At 35.5% G+C, this 18,672-nt stretch overlaps 1 protein-coding gene across 1 annotated transcript in view; it reads left to right on the top strand.

Annotated features, from left to right (window-relative positions):
- Window positions 1-4: 4 nt before the first annotated feature.
- TUBGCP5 (tubulin, gamma complex associated protein 5) overlaps window positions 5-18,672 on the top strand; it is a gene marked incomplete at its 5' end in the record, with an annotated part of 22,953 nt that continues 4,285 nt past the window's right edge. The window contains 19 exons of the mRNA XM_009994833.1: window positions 5-66; window positions 2,493-2,546; window positions 2,624-2,732; window positions 4,680-4,773; window positions 6,019-6,098; window positions 6,577-6,712; window positions 7,742-7,859; window positions 9,276-9,365; window positions 9,915-10,008; window positions 10,239-10,485; window positions 10,684-10,886; window positions 11,588-11,703; window positions 13,039-13,307; window positions 14,253-14,451; window positions 15,119-15,307; window positions 16,223-16,405; window positions 16,680-16,764; window positions 16,867-16,987; window positions 17,964-18,142. Of these exons, the coding sequence (XP_009993135.1) occupies window positions 5-66; window positions 2,493-2,546; window positions 2,624-2,732; window positions 4,680-4,773; window positions 6,019-6,098; window positions 6,577-6,712; window positions 7,742-7,859; window positions 9,276-9,365; window positions 9,915-10,008; window positions 10,239-10,485; window positions 10,684-10,886; window positions 11,588-11,703; window positions 13,039-13,307; window positions 14,253-14,451; window positions 15,119-15,307; window positions 16,223-16,405; window positions 16,680-16,764; window positions 16,867-16,987; window positions 17,964-18,142 (2,628 nt within the window). The remainder of the gene's footprint in view (window positions 67-2,492; window positions 2,547-2,623; window positions 2,733-4,679; window positions 4,774-6,018; window positions 6,099-6,576; window positions 6,713-7,741; window positions 7,860-9,275; window positions 9,366-9,914; window positions 10,009-10,238; window positions 10,486-10,683; window positions 10,887-11,587; window positions 11,704-13,038; window positions 13,308-14,252; window positions 14,452-15,118; window positions 15,308-16,222; window positions 16,406-16,679; window positions 16,765-16,866; window positions 16,988-17,963; window positions 18,143-18,672) is intronic.

The following is an 18,672-nucleotide window of genomic DNA, read 5'->3' as shown; positions in this document are numbered from 1 at the left end:
GGAGGAAGGGGAGCTGGGCGGCGGCCGGTTCCAGACGGCGCTGAATTTCGCTTGGTCCAACCTGAGGTCAGCGCCCGCCGCCCCGGGGAGGCCGCGGTGTGTGCTGAGGGGCGGTGGGAGCCGCCGGGCGGGCCCTGCACACCGGGAGCGTGCCCGGGGGCTGCCGGCGTTGGACAGGGCCCCGTCCTGCCGTGTCCCCCGGGGGTGCGGGGCCTGCCCGTGGCTGTTGCTCCGTCCCTTCTCAGTCTGGCTCTTCCAGGGCTTCTGATCTGTGAAGAACGTGCCTTGCAACATCTTTTATTTAGCCACGCGACATTCTCTTTAGGGGGAAGCAAAAAAAATAGTAATAATTGTATGTAAAGAGCAAGCAAACAAAACTCCACCCAGTCAGGATAAAGGGTTCTGGCCAAGAGGCCTGTGCTGCTTCCATGGAAGGTTATCAGTCTGGAGAAAATAATGTTTGGTGTTCTCTGAGTTTGTAAAAAACGTGGTCTGCATCGACCTGTCATGTGTGGTATCTGTATATCTTTAATTCTGCTGCACTGCCGTCTAACATGTCCATACTGAAGTTGTACATACTGCTCTTTTTCAGTTATCACAGTTGTTTCAGTGTCTGCTGATAATTTTACTATGATCTATTTCCACTTGCTTCCTCTTTGGAGTCTTATGTACTTGCTTAATTTCATGCAGCAGCCACCTCATCGATTCAAACTCAATGCTACTTACATATTTTAAGTCCATCTCTTGGGATGAGCAGTTGGATCAAGTCAGCCTGAATCCTAATTGCTGTTAGGCTCTATTTAATAACCAAATTTGTAACCAAATAGCCACTGGTCAACAGCAAAGGTAAATCCAAGGTGGGGGAGAGCTGGATATGACACGTAGCGGGTGTTCTGACAAGTTCCATTTTGCTTAATTTTGAGGAGCCTAGTTAAATTAATTGGGAAGGTTTATGATGCCAGAATTGTTGTCTAAGAAATGTTCATGGAGCTTCAGCCTGAGACTGACTAATACTGTATTTCCAAACTGTGAGATCTTAAGAGCAGAAAAATCTCTTTCCTTTCAAATTTGTGAAATTTGTGGTTTGTGTTGTTAGATTTGGTGATGTTTCTATGCTGTAGCTCTCAAATTCATTTGTTTCTTTCCATGCAGCATGCTAGTCCCTTTCTATTCATGATGTTCCCATCCTGCCTAAAGAAATATCTACTTTTTTTTTGCATATGTTGTTAGGGACATGAATTAAAGCCTTAAGTAATATCAGGCTATAGGAATTTCACCAATAGCTTCCCTACACCTGATTTTTCTTTTCAGCAGAGATTTTTTGACTCCTTGTTTTTATTTTTTTACATTGTTGTCTTTCCAGTCTTTTTTTCCCCTAAATCTTCCAGTTTTTGTAGTTCACCACCATTTTCTATTTGAATGAATGATTTCCTGTGTAAGCTAATGTGCTGTAATAAACTAAATGAGCTATCTTTCTAAACCTAAATGTTAGCTTCCTCGTTAATTAGCACATTTTATTGTGCTTTTATTCCAAAGCTTTACGCACAATTCAAGAAGGCTAATAGGTCTGGAGTTCTTTAATGTGGGCTTGCCTTCATCCTGCAGTCATACTAAAAGTCCTTGCTGCTTGCCTTGCATCTTCATTTCCTAGTTCTTTCCTTTAACATTGAGGTGATTTTAGATTGTCTTTCCAAGTTCGGTCTGTTTAGCTTAACCTGATTCATATCCAGTAATGTTAATTTCTTTCTGTGGTCATGAGAATTTACCACCTGTGTTCTGTACAGTTGTTGCTGGAAGCTGAGGCAAAATACTAGATTGGCTTTGAGGGCCTACGTATAGAGTATATTGACTTCGTGTTCACTGCTTGCACATCCCATTCCCTGGTTTTTCACTCTCTGTAACCTTATTCATACTCGACTTTCTTCTGCAAAGTTCATCTTACCTTTCATGAGTTCTTACTGTGTCCCTATCCATGCTACTTTTGGTGGTATATCTTTCTTTATTTTGATTAAGCTCTTTTCTTATAGGCACGCTCCCTTTTTTATTTATAGAGGAGCTTAATTTGGATTAAGAGGCCTTCCCATGTGGGTGTTTGTTTTGTCTGTCCTTGTGATGTAAATCCCAGATAATTTTGGTGCATTTGACACATTGCCTTTGACAGTGCACTTCTTGATCTCCTTTCTCCACTTGACTTAACTGACAACACACTTTAATTGCTTAGTTTGCTGATTCAGTGGTAATTTTCCATTCAGCTTAAAGTGCTAGTTAAAGGTAACCTGCCTCCCATTTTTCTATATTTAGGGTCAAACATAGTTAATCCTTCTTGAGCTAAGGGACATTGAGATTAAATTTTGTTGATGTTGACTGTTCTTGCTGAATTAAGCATGCATTATTAAAATAGTAGTATTGTCCTCATACATGTAAATCAGCTTTATTTCTTTCTTGCTTAAGCTTCCTTTTTAAACGTATTTTAATACAGATTTCTTTCACAGATTTCACCGTTTTCTTGATGTGAACAGTCACAAAGTAGACAGGACGATAGAAGGGTAAGTTTTATGCTTGTGGGTTAATAATGGATTAGTTAACTTTTTTAAAAGAATTTTTATACTCTTTTTGTTATTAGAATACATGAGAAATTGGTAGTTCATTCTGACCTTGGAAAAGCTGCAAGCTGGAAAAGACTAACAGAAAAATTTCTGAACTCACCACTCCCAAGTACAGAAGAAACTAAGGTATGTATGTTGCAAATTGTTTGTTCTTTTTTCCCAGCACTCTTTCATTTATTTTTCGCAATTGGGGCTTCAGTTGTAATGTTGTGTTGGAAATTTCAGGTGACTTAGCAGGGTTTGCGATTGTTGCTCAGGTCATGGATTATTAGGTCTGTATTCCTTAGTTTCCCTCATTTATTTAAAAAATGTGTTTGTCGTCAGTGTTTCACCAAACATTTTCGGGACATAAATGACATATTCTCATTGCAGAGCAGATGTTATTATGGCAATATTGTACTAATGTTCTGTCTGTTCTCAAACAGCTAACTGAGCAGTACTTGCCCCATTTTTTTTTACTCTAGGTAATGCATCTGCACGTTCTAATTTTAGTATTTCCAAATGGAGTGCTCCTGCCCTGTAGCTTTCTTATTGGAGACTATGCATGTGTTTCAACTTCGAAACACTTTGTATCAAATCAGTTTAGTTTATGGACTAGATGGGTATCCCAGAAGTTGTCACACTTAATAATCTTTCTAGTGTGGTAGTTTAATAATGAATTTGATCTTTGAAAAGTGAAAATTCCTGCTATTGGAAAATTTAAACTTGTGTTTTAAGAGGTGGTTCTCCATAAAATGATATTCTTTAATAGAACAGTGTGTTCTGAATTGTAGTCTGTTTCACTTGTCATTGAACTGATGATTCCTTCCTTTGCACTGCTTGAAGTTTCATCTAATACGTGGGGAAAACCCTGTAACATTCAACAGCTTACAGATGTCAGTTATTGCAGTTATTGTACTGTGCTCCACATTGTTGAAAAAGCACCGTTTTAGTTGTGCTTGTTTAGAGAGTCAAATAAAATTAAAACCAAATAAACCAAAACAAATACCCAAGCAAGCACTTAATACTTGACTGTTGCAAGAATCCTAAGACTTGAGAGACCTTTATTTTTTCCCTCATTGTTTGAAAGTGCAACTGGGATATAGCTGAAGGTAGATGATCTCTTGTATTTGGGAAGCTAAACTGCATTAATTCTTAGGAGTGGCACATAACCGGGAAGGCTGAGTATCAGTTTTATGACTGGTAAATGAAACACCAGTTCATGTGATTCTGTCAATGATTGCTGGTGTTCTTTGACAAACTCTTGTACTGTCAGTAATGTTTGGTAGGAATGTATTACATACCATATATACTAGATGAGTGTGATGCTTCTTTATCAGAAATTGAGGTTGTTTTTTCTTTTTAAAATACCAGTGGATCTTATTTCCAAAGAGCTTTGTAAGTCTGTGTATGTGTGTGTCAAAACACAGGTTGTAGACAGCAGAATCTCTGTGTGTCTGGGTATTAAATGGTCTACTGAAGAGCTTTGGAAAATTAGAATCAGGCCAAAGAAAAAGCTTTCCTTAGTAAGAAGTGCTTGTGCCGTAAGCAGGTATTAGGGAGTAGGCCATAACACACATCTCTGCAGCATACCAGTGTTGACACAATATTCTAACCTGGTTGAAGACTTCTGGTTTACAACTGCATTAGTGCAATACAGGAGTTAAAGATAGATCCTTCATGCTTTGTGTAGATTTTCAGATGAGAAAAGATAATGTGAAGATGATGCTAAAATACAATGATTTTAGCAAAGTAGCTACATGTCCATTATCGCTTGTCCTCTGTTGACTTCCTACTTTCACAGTACTTCAGGATTCCTTTTATCTATTTTCCTTATTCTCTGACTATCAGCTCAGTAAAAGGCAGCTTATGCTGTGGCTGCTTTGGAAGTATTTGTATATTGATTGACTAATTAGTAGGCAAAAGGGAATGGATAACATTCAATGTCATGTTGCAGATGTTATTTTTGTAATTAATGGCTGAGTAATGGGGACTAATGAGGAGCATTTCTGCAGATAATAGGCTGAGCTTATTCCTAATCAAAATCTTTTAGACCGCTTACTGACTTGCTTTTTTAAAAAATGTGTTTTAAAGACAGATACACACTATTCCATACTGTCTCTTCTGTTGTGTTTGTCTGATTCTCCATCCAACACCACCTATGTCGAAAAACCAAGAGTCAAAGTGGGTAAGTTTACAAGATTTTTATATTGCTAATAAAAGATACAATCCATTAGTGCAATCTGATAAGAACATTTTTCCTCTCCATTTTATCATCTCCTTTACTTCAAGGTACTTTATTGATTGTCTTTTTATGATTTATTAATTCAAAATAGCCTGCAAATTGTTCCCCCCCCATTTCTGTTACGCTGCCTAATTAAGTTTTCCAGCCACCAAAGTACCTCGGGAGCAATTTTTTGACTTGCACTGCTATTACTTACTAATGTTCTCCACCATGTCAGCAGTGCTTACATGCTCAGAGACAGACAACAGGTTTCTGTCCTCAGTCTCTGTCTTGCACCTCAATAGGAGGTCTTCTGAAATGGCTTTAGGGATGTCAATTCCTATATTCCCTATATAGTCAAGGAAAGGGCGGAACCTTTGAAGGTTTCCAGAGCGAGTTCCCAGCTACCTGCTTTCTAAAGTAGGACTGTTTCACCCAGTGCCTAAAAATGAGGCTTGTGCTTAAGTTTGAGTGGATACCATCCCCCATTTGTTCACAGTATTGTGTCATAGACTGAAAGAAGAATATTTCAGACTAACCTAAAGAAAATCTTGCATCTTAAGATTCCTTTTTGAATGATCTCTGCACATTCCCTCGGCGGTGTTTTGAATGCACTTTCAGCCCATTCCAGGGATGTGAATATGAAGAGGTTATCTCAAACAGCACTAATTACAGTTGAGTAAGCTTCATGTTTAAGATATAATCTATTGTAAGTGTGATTGTTATTTTTAAAGTATTACACATCACGTCATGGATGTGTGGTGTCTTTTTTCAAAGAGTAAGACAGTTCTTGCTTGATGTTGTTTACAGTCTGGGATCCTTGTGCATATGTAAATTATACACTTGGAATGTTTCCACTGAGCTAAATGGGACTAGTCACAATAAGTGATGTGTTGCATTCTTGCATGTTTTTCCAGGATTGAAGTGTAGGATACTGTAACATGATACACATAAATGTGATGATGGCACGTTATGTTGCGTATTTTGAATGTATAAGCAACAGAATTGAGAATGAAGGAATATACATGGTTGATATGTCACAATTTACATGTCATGTTGAAAGTGTATAACCTTGTTAAAGAAACAGTGGTGTAACCTGGTGAACGTGGTGAATGCCTTTTCTTTTAGAGTAACAAGGTATTATAGCTTTGGAAATGTTTTTAGAAAAAAAGTCAGAGTTGCTTACTATTTTTATATTTATACTTTTAGAAAAGGAAGAAGAGTTTGATTGGGGAAAGTATTTGATGGAAGGAGAAGAAATTTACTTTGGCCTAGGCATAGATACACCAGTAAGTAATTCTTAAAGCAAAAAGCCCAACAAACTGTATAGACTAGTTTACAGAATGTTAGAAACCTGGCTGAGTTGCCCTGGTTTGTATGCCCTGCATATTGATGCTTGCAGGATTCTTTAATACATTGCTTCTTGCTTAGTACCATGAAATACACACAGACCCAAGCAGAGTAACAGTAATACAAATGCTTTTGTTCTTCACCAGGTTTTGGCTTAGTCCTGCAAATACATGGGCTCTTTCTGCTGACCCTGTGGGGGGAGAAGACAGACTGTTCTCCAAACCCCTAAATAGAACTTGCTGTAGTTTTGTGATCTTTCCCAGTTCTCTCATTTGTCTGGCTATTAATGTTATGTCTAACATAAACTAGTCTCTGGTAGACAGTTGTGTTAGTCTTTGTTTGGCTTGAATAGGAAGGGAATATTGATCAGTCTGCTGTGTACAACTGAAGTGTGCTGGGTTTTGTTGCACTCAATAGGATTGGTCTGGAGAAAGTGAAGAGGAGGAAGACACTCAGCCTTTGAGCAGGGAGGACTCGGGTATTCAGGTAGACAGAACACCCTTAGAAGATCAAGATCCAAATAAGAAAACAGTACCTAATGCTTCCTGGAAAGGTTAGAATAAACTGTAATTCTTCTTATATAGTCATACATACTAAACATTTGCAGGCTAATGCAATTTTATTTATTATTCTTTAATTAAGTATTATGTTTTAGACCTATAATTGTAGTTTTAAGGTGCACGTTATTGTTCACTGCTGCTTGTTTTATTAGTAATAGTAAAGAAGCAATACAGAAGATTTTACCTGATTTCTTTTGTTGGTAAAGGAAAATAGTGCTCTTCATTTCTGTAGAAACAGACATAGATATTCCAATATAGAAACAAAAACTTACTCAGTATATGCAGCATCTGATTCTTTGCCTATAATGTAGACTTTTATAACTAAGTATCAGAATGCTGAAACAATTTATTTGCTAACAGAAATGGTTGATTCAGTTTTGGATATGAAGTATTTTTGGAAAAAAAAATAGTTTAATGTAATTAAAACACTAGTGGCTTAGTCTTGAATAGTTTCAGGGAGAATTAACTGTATCTGTATATTTTGGCATAGAATGTTGTAGGATAGAGGGTGACTTGCATAAGAAGGCTGCATAATATTCATATGTTTTATAAGCAGTAACTAACTGGGATTAGGCTAAGTTTTCTGGGTAGCCACATTTAAGGAAAAAAGCTTTATAGTTAATGTACTGAATGTATATTAAAAAAGAAGCATAGTGACAAAATCGGTGATATTTGGAAGTTTATTTTTCAAGTCAGCTTTGTTTTGTATATGTTTGTGGATTGCCTGAGACAGAAAGAAGCACATTTTCTGAGCACGAACTGAAACAACATAAATCTTTAGGTTTAATTTTTAGGACTTTTGCAGCTTCTAGGAGATGAGGCATTTCTGTGAATTAATTTGTGCATTACAATATCATGTGTGCGAGTGCAGTAAAGGGTAAATACTTGTAAATTTTAACTTATCCAAAAAAGGTCTGTGATTCTGCAGCTGCACAGATAGGCTTATTGATAACTTTTGCCTGTGTTTTATTAGGATTTTCTGAATAAATAAAATTCCTTCAGGCTGTCATGTGTTTCCACAGTAGGTGAACCTGATGTCCGTAGCTGGCTGGAGCAGCATGTAGTTCCTCAGTACTGGACAGGAAGAGCTCCTCGCTTTGCACACAGTTTGCACTTGCATTCCAACCTAGCTGCAGTCTGGTAAGAAAATGGCATCACTTACATATTCCTTACTGGCATGGAATGCTACATAATTATACTCCCTTTATTAAGCATAAAGGGAGTGTAGTTACTACTGATTTAGTTAAAAGCAGAATTAAAATAATATAAATGTATAAGATGAACAAATTAGCTGTTTTTTCTATTAATAGATTCCTTCCTTTTATTTATTTTGTATTATTTTTGTCCTGTCAGAGAGGGGGTTTTCCTTTTTCAAAGAAGCAAATCTGATTGTTGAATTTTATTTGGGTTGACCGTTAAAAGGTTTCTGAGGAACTAATATAGGTGCATTGTAAGTGGTCCTGGAAGTGGGGACTTCCCTAAAGCTTAACTTTTTCTTTGGTTTTGGTCTCTGCCTTACAAAATCAGTCTTAAAAACAAATTTTGTGCATGGTGGGAACATAAATCAGTACATCACTATGATCTGCTGTGGTTTTGGAAGGAACATCAAAGGAAGTGGTGATTAAAAGAAGCTTGATTCTTCCCTCTGTCCAAAATTCTGATGTATCAGTACTGCATTAATACAGATAATCAGATTTGTCTTTAGTTCCTTAATGTAATTAATTTCTTAATTAAGGAGTTGAATTCATTTAGTGTCAGTTGGTTATCCAGCCAGTTCTGAAACAAAATTTACAGTGAATATTAGGAAATCAGTAACAAAGAAAGCAATATTGTTTCTGTTGCAGTATTGTTAGCAGATGTCTGATATATATTATATGTACAATATATAACCAGAATGACTTAATTTGGACTTTTGAATTTTGAACATGAGTACATACATTTTGCCACCGATTATATTAATTAGTCAAAATACTAAAAATGTAAATAATTATTCTGTACTTCACTAAAATATGAAAAATATTATGAAAGTTTTACAAAGAATTGTGTAATGCAAGTTCATAAAGAAACGTTCTTAGCTGACTGTGAAAGTTTCCATGTCTTAAGTAGATTTTTGGGCTGAAGTGTGAATTTTTTCATATGGGTTAGGGAATTTGATATTCTGCTTTTAAGCTTAATATTTTAACAGAAAGTAACTCTTAACTGTATATTTTTCACAACATTTAATGGGAAATAATATAACAATCAAGGATTAAGAATTTTTAAAAGAAGGCAACACAAACCCCAGAACATCCCAGATTATGTAGTTCAGGTATTTGCTACTGAATTGCTTGTCTTGCTATGTAGTTATAGGTGACATTTGAAGGCTTTCCGTAGTATTTTGCTTAACAATATGAAAACAAACTCTGCTTTTGTTTATGTAGTTAAGCTGCCCCCATGAACATTGAATCTACTCAGATATATTTAGAAAAAAACCTAAGTCTAATGATTACTGCTTTATTCTTTCAAGTGATTCAGTTATTTCAGCCACTAAATTGTTTTCATTTCCTGTTTTCTAAGGGACCACCACTTGTACACAAATGATCCTTTATATGTGCCAGAAGAGAGAATACTAGTCACTGAAACTCAGCTTATACGGGAAACTCTTTGGTAAGAGCAACGTCAAAAAGATTGCATCTTAACATTTACTGTTTCCCTCAAGGAAATGAGGGACCATTCTATGATTTATCTTGGAAGTTATGTCTGAAGAAGGGATAATTATTGAGCTTTTAGCTTGCACCATTCCTGACAATAAAAATGCTGCTTATATGTGTTAACCATTCAGATTCACAAAGAAGAAAGCAGCTTACTACTTCCTGGTAGCAGTCTCACTGTTAAGAAGAACCAACTTGTTTGTATTCTACCCCCATGGAGTTTTAATGATGTCTAGTTTTAGAAAGTAGGTTTGACTCATTCTATAGCTGAAAATTATCTCAGCTGGAAAGGAACTTGAGGAGTTGTTTACTTGATGCCAGGGTTTTATTGTTCTTGTTTTAGCAACAACTTAGCAGTACCACTAGCATCATAGCTGATGGGTGGTCCACTTTTATTTGAAGAAAAGAAGCTTTTAGGAAAAGGAGAGTTAATTATTTTGTTAATTATATACTTGAGAGTCCATTAAGGGGAGAAAAATTACTGCTCTCTTTGTTTCTTTTCAAGGCTACTTTCAGGAGTGAAAAAGCTTTTTATATTTCAGCTGAATGATGGAAAAGTGGCTGTGCGGAATGATATTATTGTAACTCATTTAACCCATGTAAGTAGTTCCTGAATGTCCATGTTTCCACAATTGTTCTTAATTTAGTCAAAACATATCTGACTTAATAAAACTAAGTGGGCTGTTCCCATATGTGAGAATGTGATAAAGTGATAGACATGGCAGAATTTTATTGTGTTTTAATTCATAGAAGTATCTTGCAATTTAATTTTTAGGCTTTATAAAATACACATTCTTACTAGATTCTAAAAAGTACATATTTTTTCTAGAATTGCCTGAGATCTGTATTGGAGCAGATAGCAGCATATGGTCAAGTTGTGTTTAGACTGCAGAAGTTTATTGATGAAGTGATGGGACACAGCCCAGAAAACATAATGCATGGAACAGTTTCCACTCCGAAGAAAACAACTGAAGCCCCGTTCAGAACCTATCAAGCTTTTATGTGGGCCTTGTATAAATATTTCATCAGCTTTAAAGAAGAACTTACTGAAATTGAAAAATGTATAATCAACAAAGGTACAGTGCAAGTGAAATTTACTATAGAGGGCACACAAGGAGATTTTCGTAGGAGGGAAACATGCAAAAGCATTACGCAGATACATGTTGAAGCTATGAAAGATGCCATGTTACATTTTAAAACCTCATTAATAACATTGACAAAGTTTGATTTTTCTGTTGGATCTTACCTTTATGCATCTTTGGATTTTTTTCCAGATAAAACAGTCACACTTTCAATAGTAATAGATAAGTTGTCTCCCCGACTGGCACAGCTGAAGGTACTTCACAAAGTTTTCAGCACAGGAGTAGCAGAAGTGCCGCCCGACACTAGAAATGTTGTACGAGCATCTCATCTGCTTAACACTCTCTACAAAGCTATTCTGGAATATGACAGTGTGGGAGAAGCATCTGAGCAAACGGTAGGGGAAATAATTCCTTCCTTAATAGAACAACCCCTTGGAATGTTTAGTAATGTAAATTTATTTATGGTGATGGAGTACACTAGCCTTCAGCTACCAAGGATTGAGGACAAATTTGATAACTGTAATGCATTTCTGTTTTCTGATGTGAGTTCACTCAACCTGGGCAAAATCAGGGTGATGAGAAGATCAGCACGTTTTTAGAACTGAGGAGAATCGGGAGCCAGGAGGCTGTCATGAAAGAGGGAGCTTTGAAATACTTTTCCCTCCTGTTTCTACAGCTGTATAATTCAGTTAATGCTGAAGTACAAGGGGTTGGGTTTTGACAGTAATTTGTTGATTATGCTAGTGAAAATACAGTATATGTCCTTTTGTTTTCCTGTTTTCTGTGTTATAAAACCACAGAATGATTTATGGCTATCAGTTATTTCTTAAGAGATATTAGAGAGGGAAGAAAACTAAACTAACTGCAATGGCAAAAAGTAACGTGAGGAAGTTTGCACAGTGAGTACTCCATTAAAACTACTAAAGCTGTAATTATTAGTTGAACTTGTCATCTTTAAAAATCCCAAAGTGTAGTCATTTGTATCTTACAAACTATAATTTCACAACTAGAGGTTGGGCTTTGCCATATTGCTTTTGGTGCCCAATATAAAGCCATGACACTTCCGTGGTATTTTTCTTGCTTTCTTTCAATTCAGGTATCCCTTCTGTTCTCACTCTGGGTTGAAACTGTGAGGCCATACTTACAGACAGTGGATGAGTGGATAGTCCATGGTAATTTGTTTGATCCTGCAAAGGAGTTTATCATTCAGAGGTAGGGATGCTAGTATGGACACCAATAATACTGTGCAAGTATGAATACAAATCCTGCTGTAGAACCTAGGAAACAGAGGGGGACAATAAAAATAGATGTTCACAGTTGTTAGCCTACTTTAATAGAAATAGCTTTTTAATAATAATTTTGTTACTTGTCTGAGACTCACCTCTAGGGTAATTGCATTAGATATGTAATCCTACTAGATACTGTTCTGGAACAGAAATAAATTGTTTTAATTTTCTCGTCTATAATAAATAATCAGCAGTCTGACTCTGTGTTGACTTTTGATAAAAAGCAAGTAACTATTTTTAAAAATCAAGGTGTTTAGAAAAATAACAAAAATTACTTCTGTTCTTCTAATGTGTAGTTATTAGAAATACAACGCTATTTAGAATTGGAATGTCCATTGCTTCTGACCTGTAGTAGAAGTTAATATGGTGTCTTGAATTACGTGCCCATAGCCTAAAAGATATTTGAGCTGTTAATTTCTCTTCTGATTGCATAGTACTTTTTGCTGGTCACTTTTTTGACAGCTTGGATTGAAAAGTGAAAATAGAGCTTAGGCTTTAGGCTCATAATTACAGATCAGTTTCCTTCCTATCTGCTACAATTAACTGAAGTTCTGTTTGTTAAGGTGGCTAAAGGTGAGCATGAAGAGAACAGCTTTAGTCCTATTGTAGTAAATATTTATTACCTTATGTCTCTAACATCCTTATTGTGTCCTGCTTGAATGTTCTTTTTGTAGTTCTTCAGTTGTGTTTTCAGTGCTACCAAAGACTTGGATTTCAACTTACATCTGAGCTTGATTTTAATTATCTAATATAGGTTGTTTTCCATCTGACTCCAAAGACCAAACTGTGTATTTGATTTAAACAGTATAAGAGAGCAAAATAAACTAAGAATTGAGTTTCACCTACTCTAAATTTTTTTAGTTTTCCTAGTAGCATTTGCTTCATTGTGGGTATTAAATAAATCTGCAAGTGAATCAGTAATCATTATGTTATTAAGGATGGATGGATGGCATTGGGAATAGTTAACTTCCCAGACAAATTTAATTATAACTACTCTATTTGCCTTCTTTTGGGGGTTTATTTGATTATACAATTGTTTTTATCTCCTGTGAGCTGATTCTTTATCTTACTAAAGCTATCATCCTTTCTGAGGCATCTAGATAGTTTATAATATGGATGACCATGTTTTATATAGTTTTGAAAGTTTTTAAATATTCTGAAAGAAAGGTAAAGCATAGAGCAAAGATGATATGCGTCTTCTAGTAAGGAAGTTTCATCTTCTGAAAAAGAAAATACTCAACAGCTTTTTATTTCTTTGCAGAAACAAAAATGTTCCAGTTAATCACAGAGATTTTTGGTATGCTACCTACACATTATATAGTGTGTCAGAGAAGACAGAGAATGAAGAGAAGATGAGTGATAATGCCAGTGCCAGTTCTGGCAGTGATCAGGCCCCTTCAAGCAGGCAGCACACTATGGTGTCTTTTCTGAAACCTGTGCTGAAGCAAATAATTATGGCTGGAAAATCCATGCAGCTGTTGAAGAATCTTCAATGCAAAGGTGGCTCTCCAAAGCAGGCTGCATCAAGAGGTGAGATGTCAGTGTGTGGACTGTTGTGCCTTCAGGTATCAAAAGCTATGGATGTATTTTTTTGTACTAGTGTTTCTATGGTGTGGGAATAATATAATGCTCCCTGTTGAATGTTAGCATCGTGATTGGCAACTGGAGGTCTGATTGAAAACACTTCCTCTTCCAGTGCAAATAAGTGAAAAGAGAAAAGCAATTAAAGATGGGGGTTCCCTTTGCTTTTAATTCCTTTAAATTTTTCATAAACTTGTTTCCACGGGCTTGCAAAACAGTTTTTTTTTAATTAGTCAAATGAAAACAGCTTGTATGTTCTAATAGTAAAGCTGTTTTGTTTTAATTAATTTTTTTCTTTCCATCACTAAGGGATTGAATAATTCTGAGCTAGCAGGTGGAACTGTTTTTTTAAAAAAATAACAGCTTATTAATAATTAGGTGAAAGATATTTGGATACTTTGATATTATCTTGAGTGATACAACACAGCAGTGTATTGGTTTTTGGTTGTTTTTTTTAAACAAAGTACTTTTTTTTTTTTGCTTTTTCTAGATGTTTAGCAGTAGAGATGGCTAAATTATTTTGGGAAATTCTTAGGCTTACTTCCTCCTTTGCTGGGAGAATATGATCTAATCTAGCCAATACTGCAGGTTTGTTTCAGATGCAAAGAATTAAGTGCCTTTGCACCTAAAGGAGGAGGTTCTCTTAACAGTCCCAGAAATATTTAATATTCCAGACACCCATTCAGCAATCCATTTGAACATAAGCCTAACTTCAGGTATTGGACTAGTCTTACTGTTTTAGCAATATTCATATATATTTGACTATTTTCCTGAATAGTAGCCTAAATTTAATATGTTAAAACTTATAAATGTTGGGATGATGGGAAGTTCTTGTAGTTCAGACTGTTTTCTCTCAGAACACAATCTTACCCTGGAATGTATTGCCCAGTTTAGATGCTGAACGAAAGAGTTTGTATACACTTTTCTTGGAATCAGTGCAGTCTCGTCTGCGGCATGGGGAAGAGTCTGTTCCAGATATTATTACAGAACAGCAGGCCACAAAGCAGAGCCTGATAAAGATGCAGTCTATAGCAGAAAGACACCTGGAACTAGATGATGTCCATGACCCACTGCTAGCGATTAATTTTGCCAGGTAAATGAATGATCTTCCTGCTGTGTTGTTGAGAGAAGTGTTGTGCTTGGTGACATGTGGCAGACCAATATTTTACTGCTGCTGCAAAGAATCAAGCACAGAATAAAGAGCAGCACCAACAATTTAGTGACAAGCTAAGTAAACACTACCCTTGTGCTTAGTTAAAGAAAACCAATAATGTATAGGGATCCCATATTTAAGCTCCATTAAACCAATTCTGTGTGGGTGGTTGTGGGTTTTGTTTGTTATTTTGTTGTTGGATTTTGCTTTTGTTGTTCAGTTTTTTACTTTGATTCTGTAATTTTTGTTTTCTTTCCTTGTGAAGTTCATTTGACTGCTATATATGCAGGCTGTAGTTGTAAAGCATTTACGGTAATTAGTTTGTTTATTAAGCTGTATAGTGTTTAAACTTGATGGCTTTTTTCAGAATTATTCCTAGAGCAATTAAGTGATTACAGTATGCCATCTTTTTTGATATTCTTGATCACACAGAAACAGTATGGAGGATCAGTTAACAGCCTTCATATGTACTGTAGTTATGAAACAGCTTTTATAACTTCTGTAGAGTGTCAAATCTGATTAAAATCTTTGAAGGTATGACATTTTTGTGTTATATATTGTATGAATTGTGAATGTTCTTCTCTAAGTAGTTTGCTTTACTTTGAAGATTATATTTGGAACAGAATGACTTTCATGAGAAGTTCACTGGTGGGGATGTTTGTGTGGATAGATCTTCAGAATCAGTGACCTGCCAGACTTTTGAACTGACATTGAGGTCTTGCCTTTATCCCCACATAGACAAGCAATATTTGGAATGCTGTGGAAATCTAATGCAAACATTAAAGAAGGATTATAGGTAAGAAAGTAGATTTGTTTTTCCTTAACACTTTTTTTTAATTAGCAGTGGTATGCCATATGCTAAAAGCAGGAATTCTGTGCTGTCTTTCTACACCAACTTGATAATTAACAATAAAATAATTATTAAGGAGGAAAAAGGGATGTAACATGGTAGAATCCTGAGTTCAAACTTGGTCTAACTAAATCAAGATCAAGGCTATCCTTTGTGTTCAGTCAGGGAAATTGTTTCAAACAGTACTTTTAATAGTGTTGTCATTTGAAACTGGAAGACAAATGTTCGGAAGCCAGAATATATTTGTTTAATATGAAATTCAGCTATGATACTATAAAATAAGACAAAGCAATATGTGGTATTTTAGTATTACTCAAAGTAAAATGGCCTATTCATTTTACCTTTCAGGTGGTCTGAAGTCAGCGTGCTTTTAATCTGTCTGAAATGATGTATTTATAATCATGGTTCTTGTCAGATTTGTAGCTTTACTCTTCTTCCCACTTTATCCAAAAAGAAAAATCCCTATCACAGTTATCTGGGCCTCCATATTAAAGTCTCCTCTGAGACAGAACACTCCCTGAAATTGCATATCCTTCCTTAGGTTCTCTTTAGGGAAAAGGACAAGATTTCAGGACTTGCAAGCTATTTTATTTTTATTGCCTAGCCCCTAAAATAGTCGAATACCATGAATATTTCTGTTCAAGCTTACAAGAAAAAATGGCTTCGTAATTTGGGAGTTTTTTGAAGGTATGTGAAGGTTGTCTGGGGATTAAGCAAAGAATTTACTGTGGAATCATTACGTGTTCAGTATTCTTGTGAAGATTTTTTTTTAAGAATTTTTTTTAAATCTGTAACAGTTGCATTTGATATCACTTGCATGGTTAGGAGTGACGAAATGTTATGTTTTTGTTCCCTCTTTAGGCTTGTAGAATATTTGCAGGCGATGAGAAACTTTTTCTTACTTGAAGCTGGAGACACCATGTATGACTTCTATACTTCTATTTTTGACAAAATTAGAGAAAAGGAAACTTGGCAGAATGTTGCTTTCTTAAATGTTCAACTTCAAGAAGCAGTTGGCCAACGCTATCCAGAGGACAGTTCAAGGTAAAATGCAAAATCTTGCCAAACATAGTTTAGTTATGTTTCTTTCACTCTTACCTATACTAATATACTTGCATAGTGCAGTATTAACTATTACAGTCATTACAAGAATCTGTTTTAATGAAGTTTTGAGCTGTTGTCACCCCTTCTACTGAAATCCCCCCAGTTAAATCAGATGAGTGGTGTTTCACAATAAGAAAAAAAAAAAATAATAATTAAGCTAACCACTGGTTTAAAATGGATTATCACCAATTAAACCTCTTATTTGTTTGCATAGGTTGTCTATATCATTTGAAAGTGTTGATACAGTGAAGAAGAAACTCCCTGTCCACACCTTAGATGGTTTGATACTGAGTTACAAGGTAGTGGGTTCATTTTGCTGTAGTTATTACTGTAGAAGAGATTTGAAATGTTGTATTAAAGCGAGTTAATTTTCTGTTTTGATTATCCTCTCTTTTTCTTAGATTCCTTGGCCTGTGGATATAGTTATAAGCTTAGAGTGCCAAAAAATTTACAATCAAGTTTTTCTGCTCTTACTGCAAATAAAGTGGGCCAAGTATAGTCTAGATGTTTTACGATTTGATGGTAAGAAACTTCTTCAATGAGATACTACAAAAACTTGTTCTGTGGTCTAAGGATATAAGCAGTCTGCTGCTTTCTGCAGTAAATAATATAGACAGCTTAGAATTTCCATTCATTCTGCAAAATATTAATAGCTATTAGCTTCACAAATCAGATCTATTAACCAGGGTATGTTCTTCTCCTCTTTTCAGCCTCAGGGACAACATTACTTACTCCATTGCATTCCATTTGTCTCCTTGATTCAGGTCTAGTTAGCTATATTGGAAACTTGTTAACCTCATTCTTCAGACCTGGCTATTGAAAGAAGCTCTGTCTACCACACCCTAATGTTTTGCTTTATGTGTAGTCCAAGTTTTTGTGAGTAATATCTTGCAAAGAAGTAAAAAAACCGAGATACTTCTTTTTGAGTCTGAAACAGTAAGCTAGAAAGTTTGGAATATATTCTCTAAGCTACAGTTTAAAAATTTGGGGATTGTAGGAAATCACTTAGTTTCTCCTTCACTAGGTTAATGTTTACACTCTTCCTGTCCCTTATAAGATGGATACACACTTCACATCCTAGAAAAACAAAATAGAAAGTGTGTGGATTCATCTGTAGCTTGTACATCAGTTAAGTACACACTAGGAAAAGAATGAGTTTTCTATTGTTTAAACTTTATGGGTATGGGTTTGTGCTTAAGTTTTTTCCCCTTTGTGGAGATAGTATACATATTTACTTTTAAAGTAGATTTTTTTTATCCTTTCACATAATCTTCAACTCTTAAATAGCATTTCCTATTATTTATCAAATTGCATGGTACATATACTGTCAAACTATTCAGTATATTGTTGCTGTATTGTAATAACATCAGAATTGCAAGAAAAATCTTGCTTCAGTATCGTGTGTAGAATAAAAAAAACTAATTGTAGTTTTAAATGACATTTAGCTACAGTTTGTTGTTATAAACTTTCATATAATGATCTTGCCTTTTCGTTTTAGAACTAGTCTGTGCTGCAGAAAGCCCCCAGGTTAAGGATGGAACTTCATTACAACAAAGAATGCTTCCTCTCTTTGGACTGCAAACAGAAAGTATAAAACAACAAATACATCGCATGTTCCTCTTAAGAGTGAAACTTATGCATTTTGTTAACAGCCTGCACAACTACATCATGACCAGGGTTTGTCTTATAACACTATTTTCTTTATTTAAGAACTTGTAATTGGAGATATGGTATTAATTTTAATTTAAAACATAGAAAGCAAAATCTTAGTCCATTGCCCTTTCTGCAAGAATTTTAGAGCTTGTTTCAGTTTTAACTTGGCAGTTTTAAATCAGTAATTCTAAAAATTCTTTACAAGTTCTACATGCATATGATTGACATTTGGATATTATTAGTTCTTTTTGATTGTTTCTCCCAGTGTTGGTTGGCTGAAGCACAATCATGTACAAATAGGTTTCTGTTAAGCTGTTACTCTCTTAAGAGCTTGTAATACTTATACAAGTGTTACTGCAGACATTTTAGTTAAATGGATCCTTCTCAAAAATCTCTAGTATACAGGTCCAAAAATTTATACATGACTTCTCAAATACAAAGTCAGTGCCTGTTGATTCATATCTGCCCTACTATTGCCTTTTTTTTTTTCTCTATTAAAATTGATATATTCCAAAACATCTCCTCCAGGGATCTAGAATTTGAAAGGAAAGAGT

Source organism: Chaetura pelagica, unplaced genomic scaffold (assembly GCF_000747805.2).
Source record: "Chaetura pelagica isolate M959 unplaced genomic scaffold, ChaPel_1.0 scaffold263, whole genome shotgun sequence".
In the NCBI taxonomy this organism is placed as follows: Eukaryota; Metazoa; Chordata; class Aves; order Apodiformes; family Apodidae; genus Chaetura; species Chaetura pelagica.
Note: the sequence above shows the minus strand (reverse complement) of the source record. Positions and strands in the feature narration are given on the sequence as shown.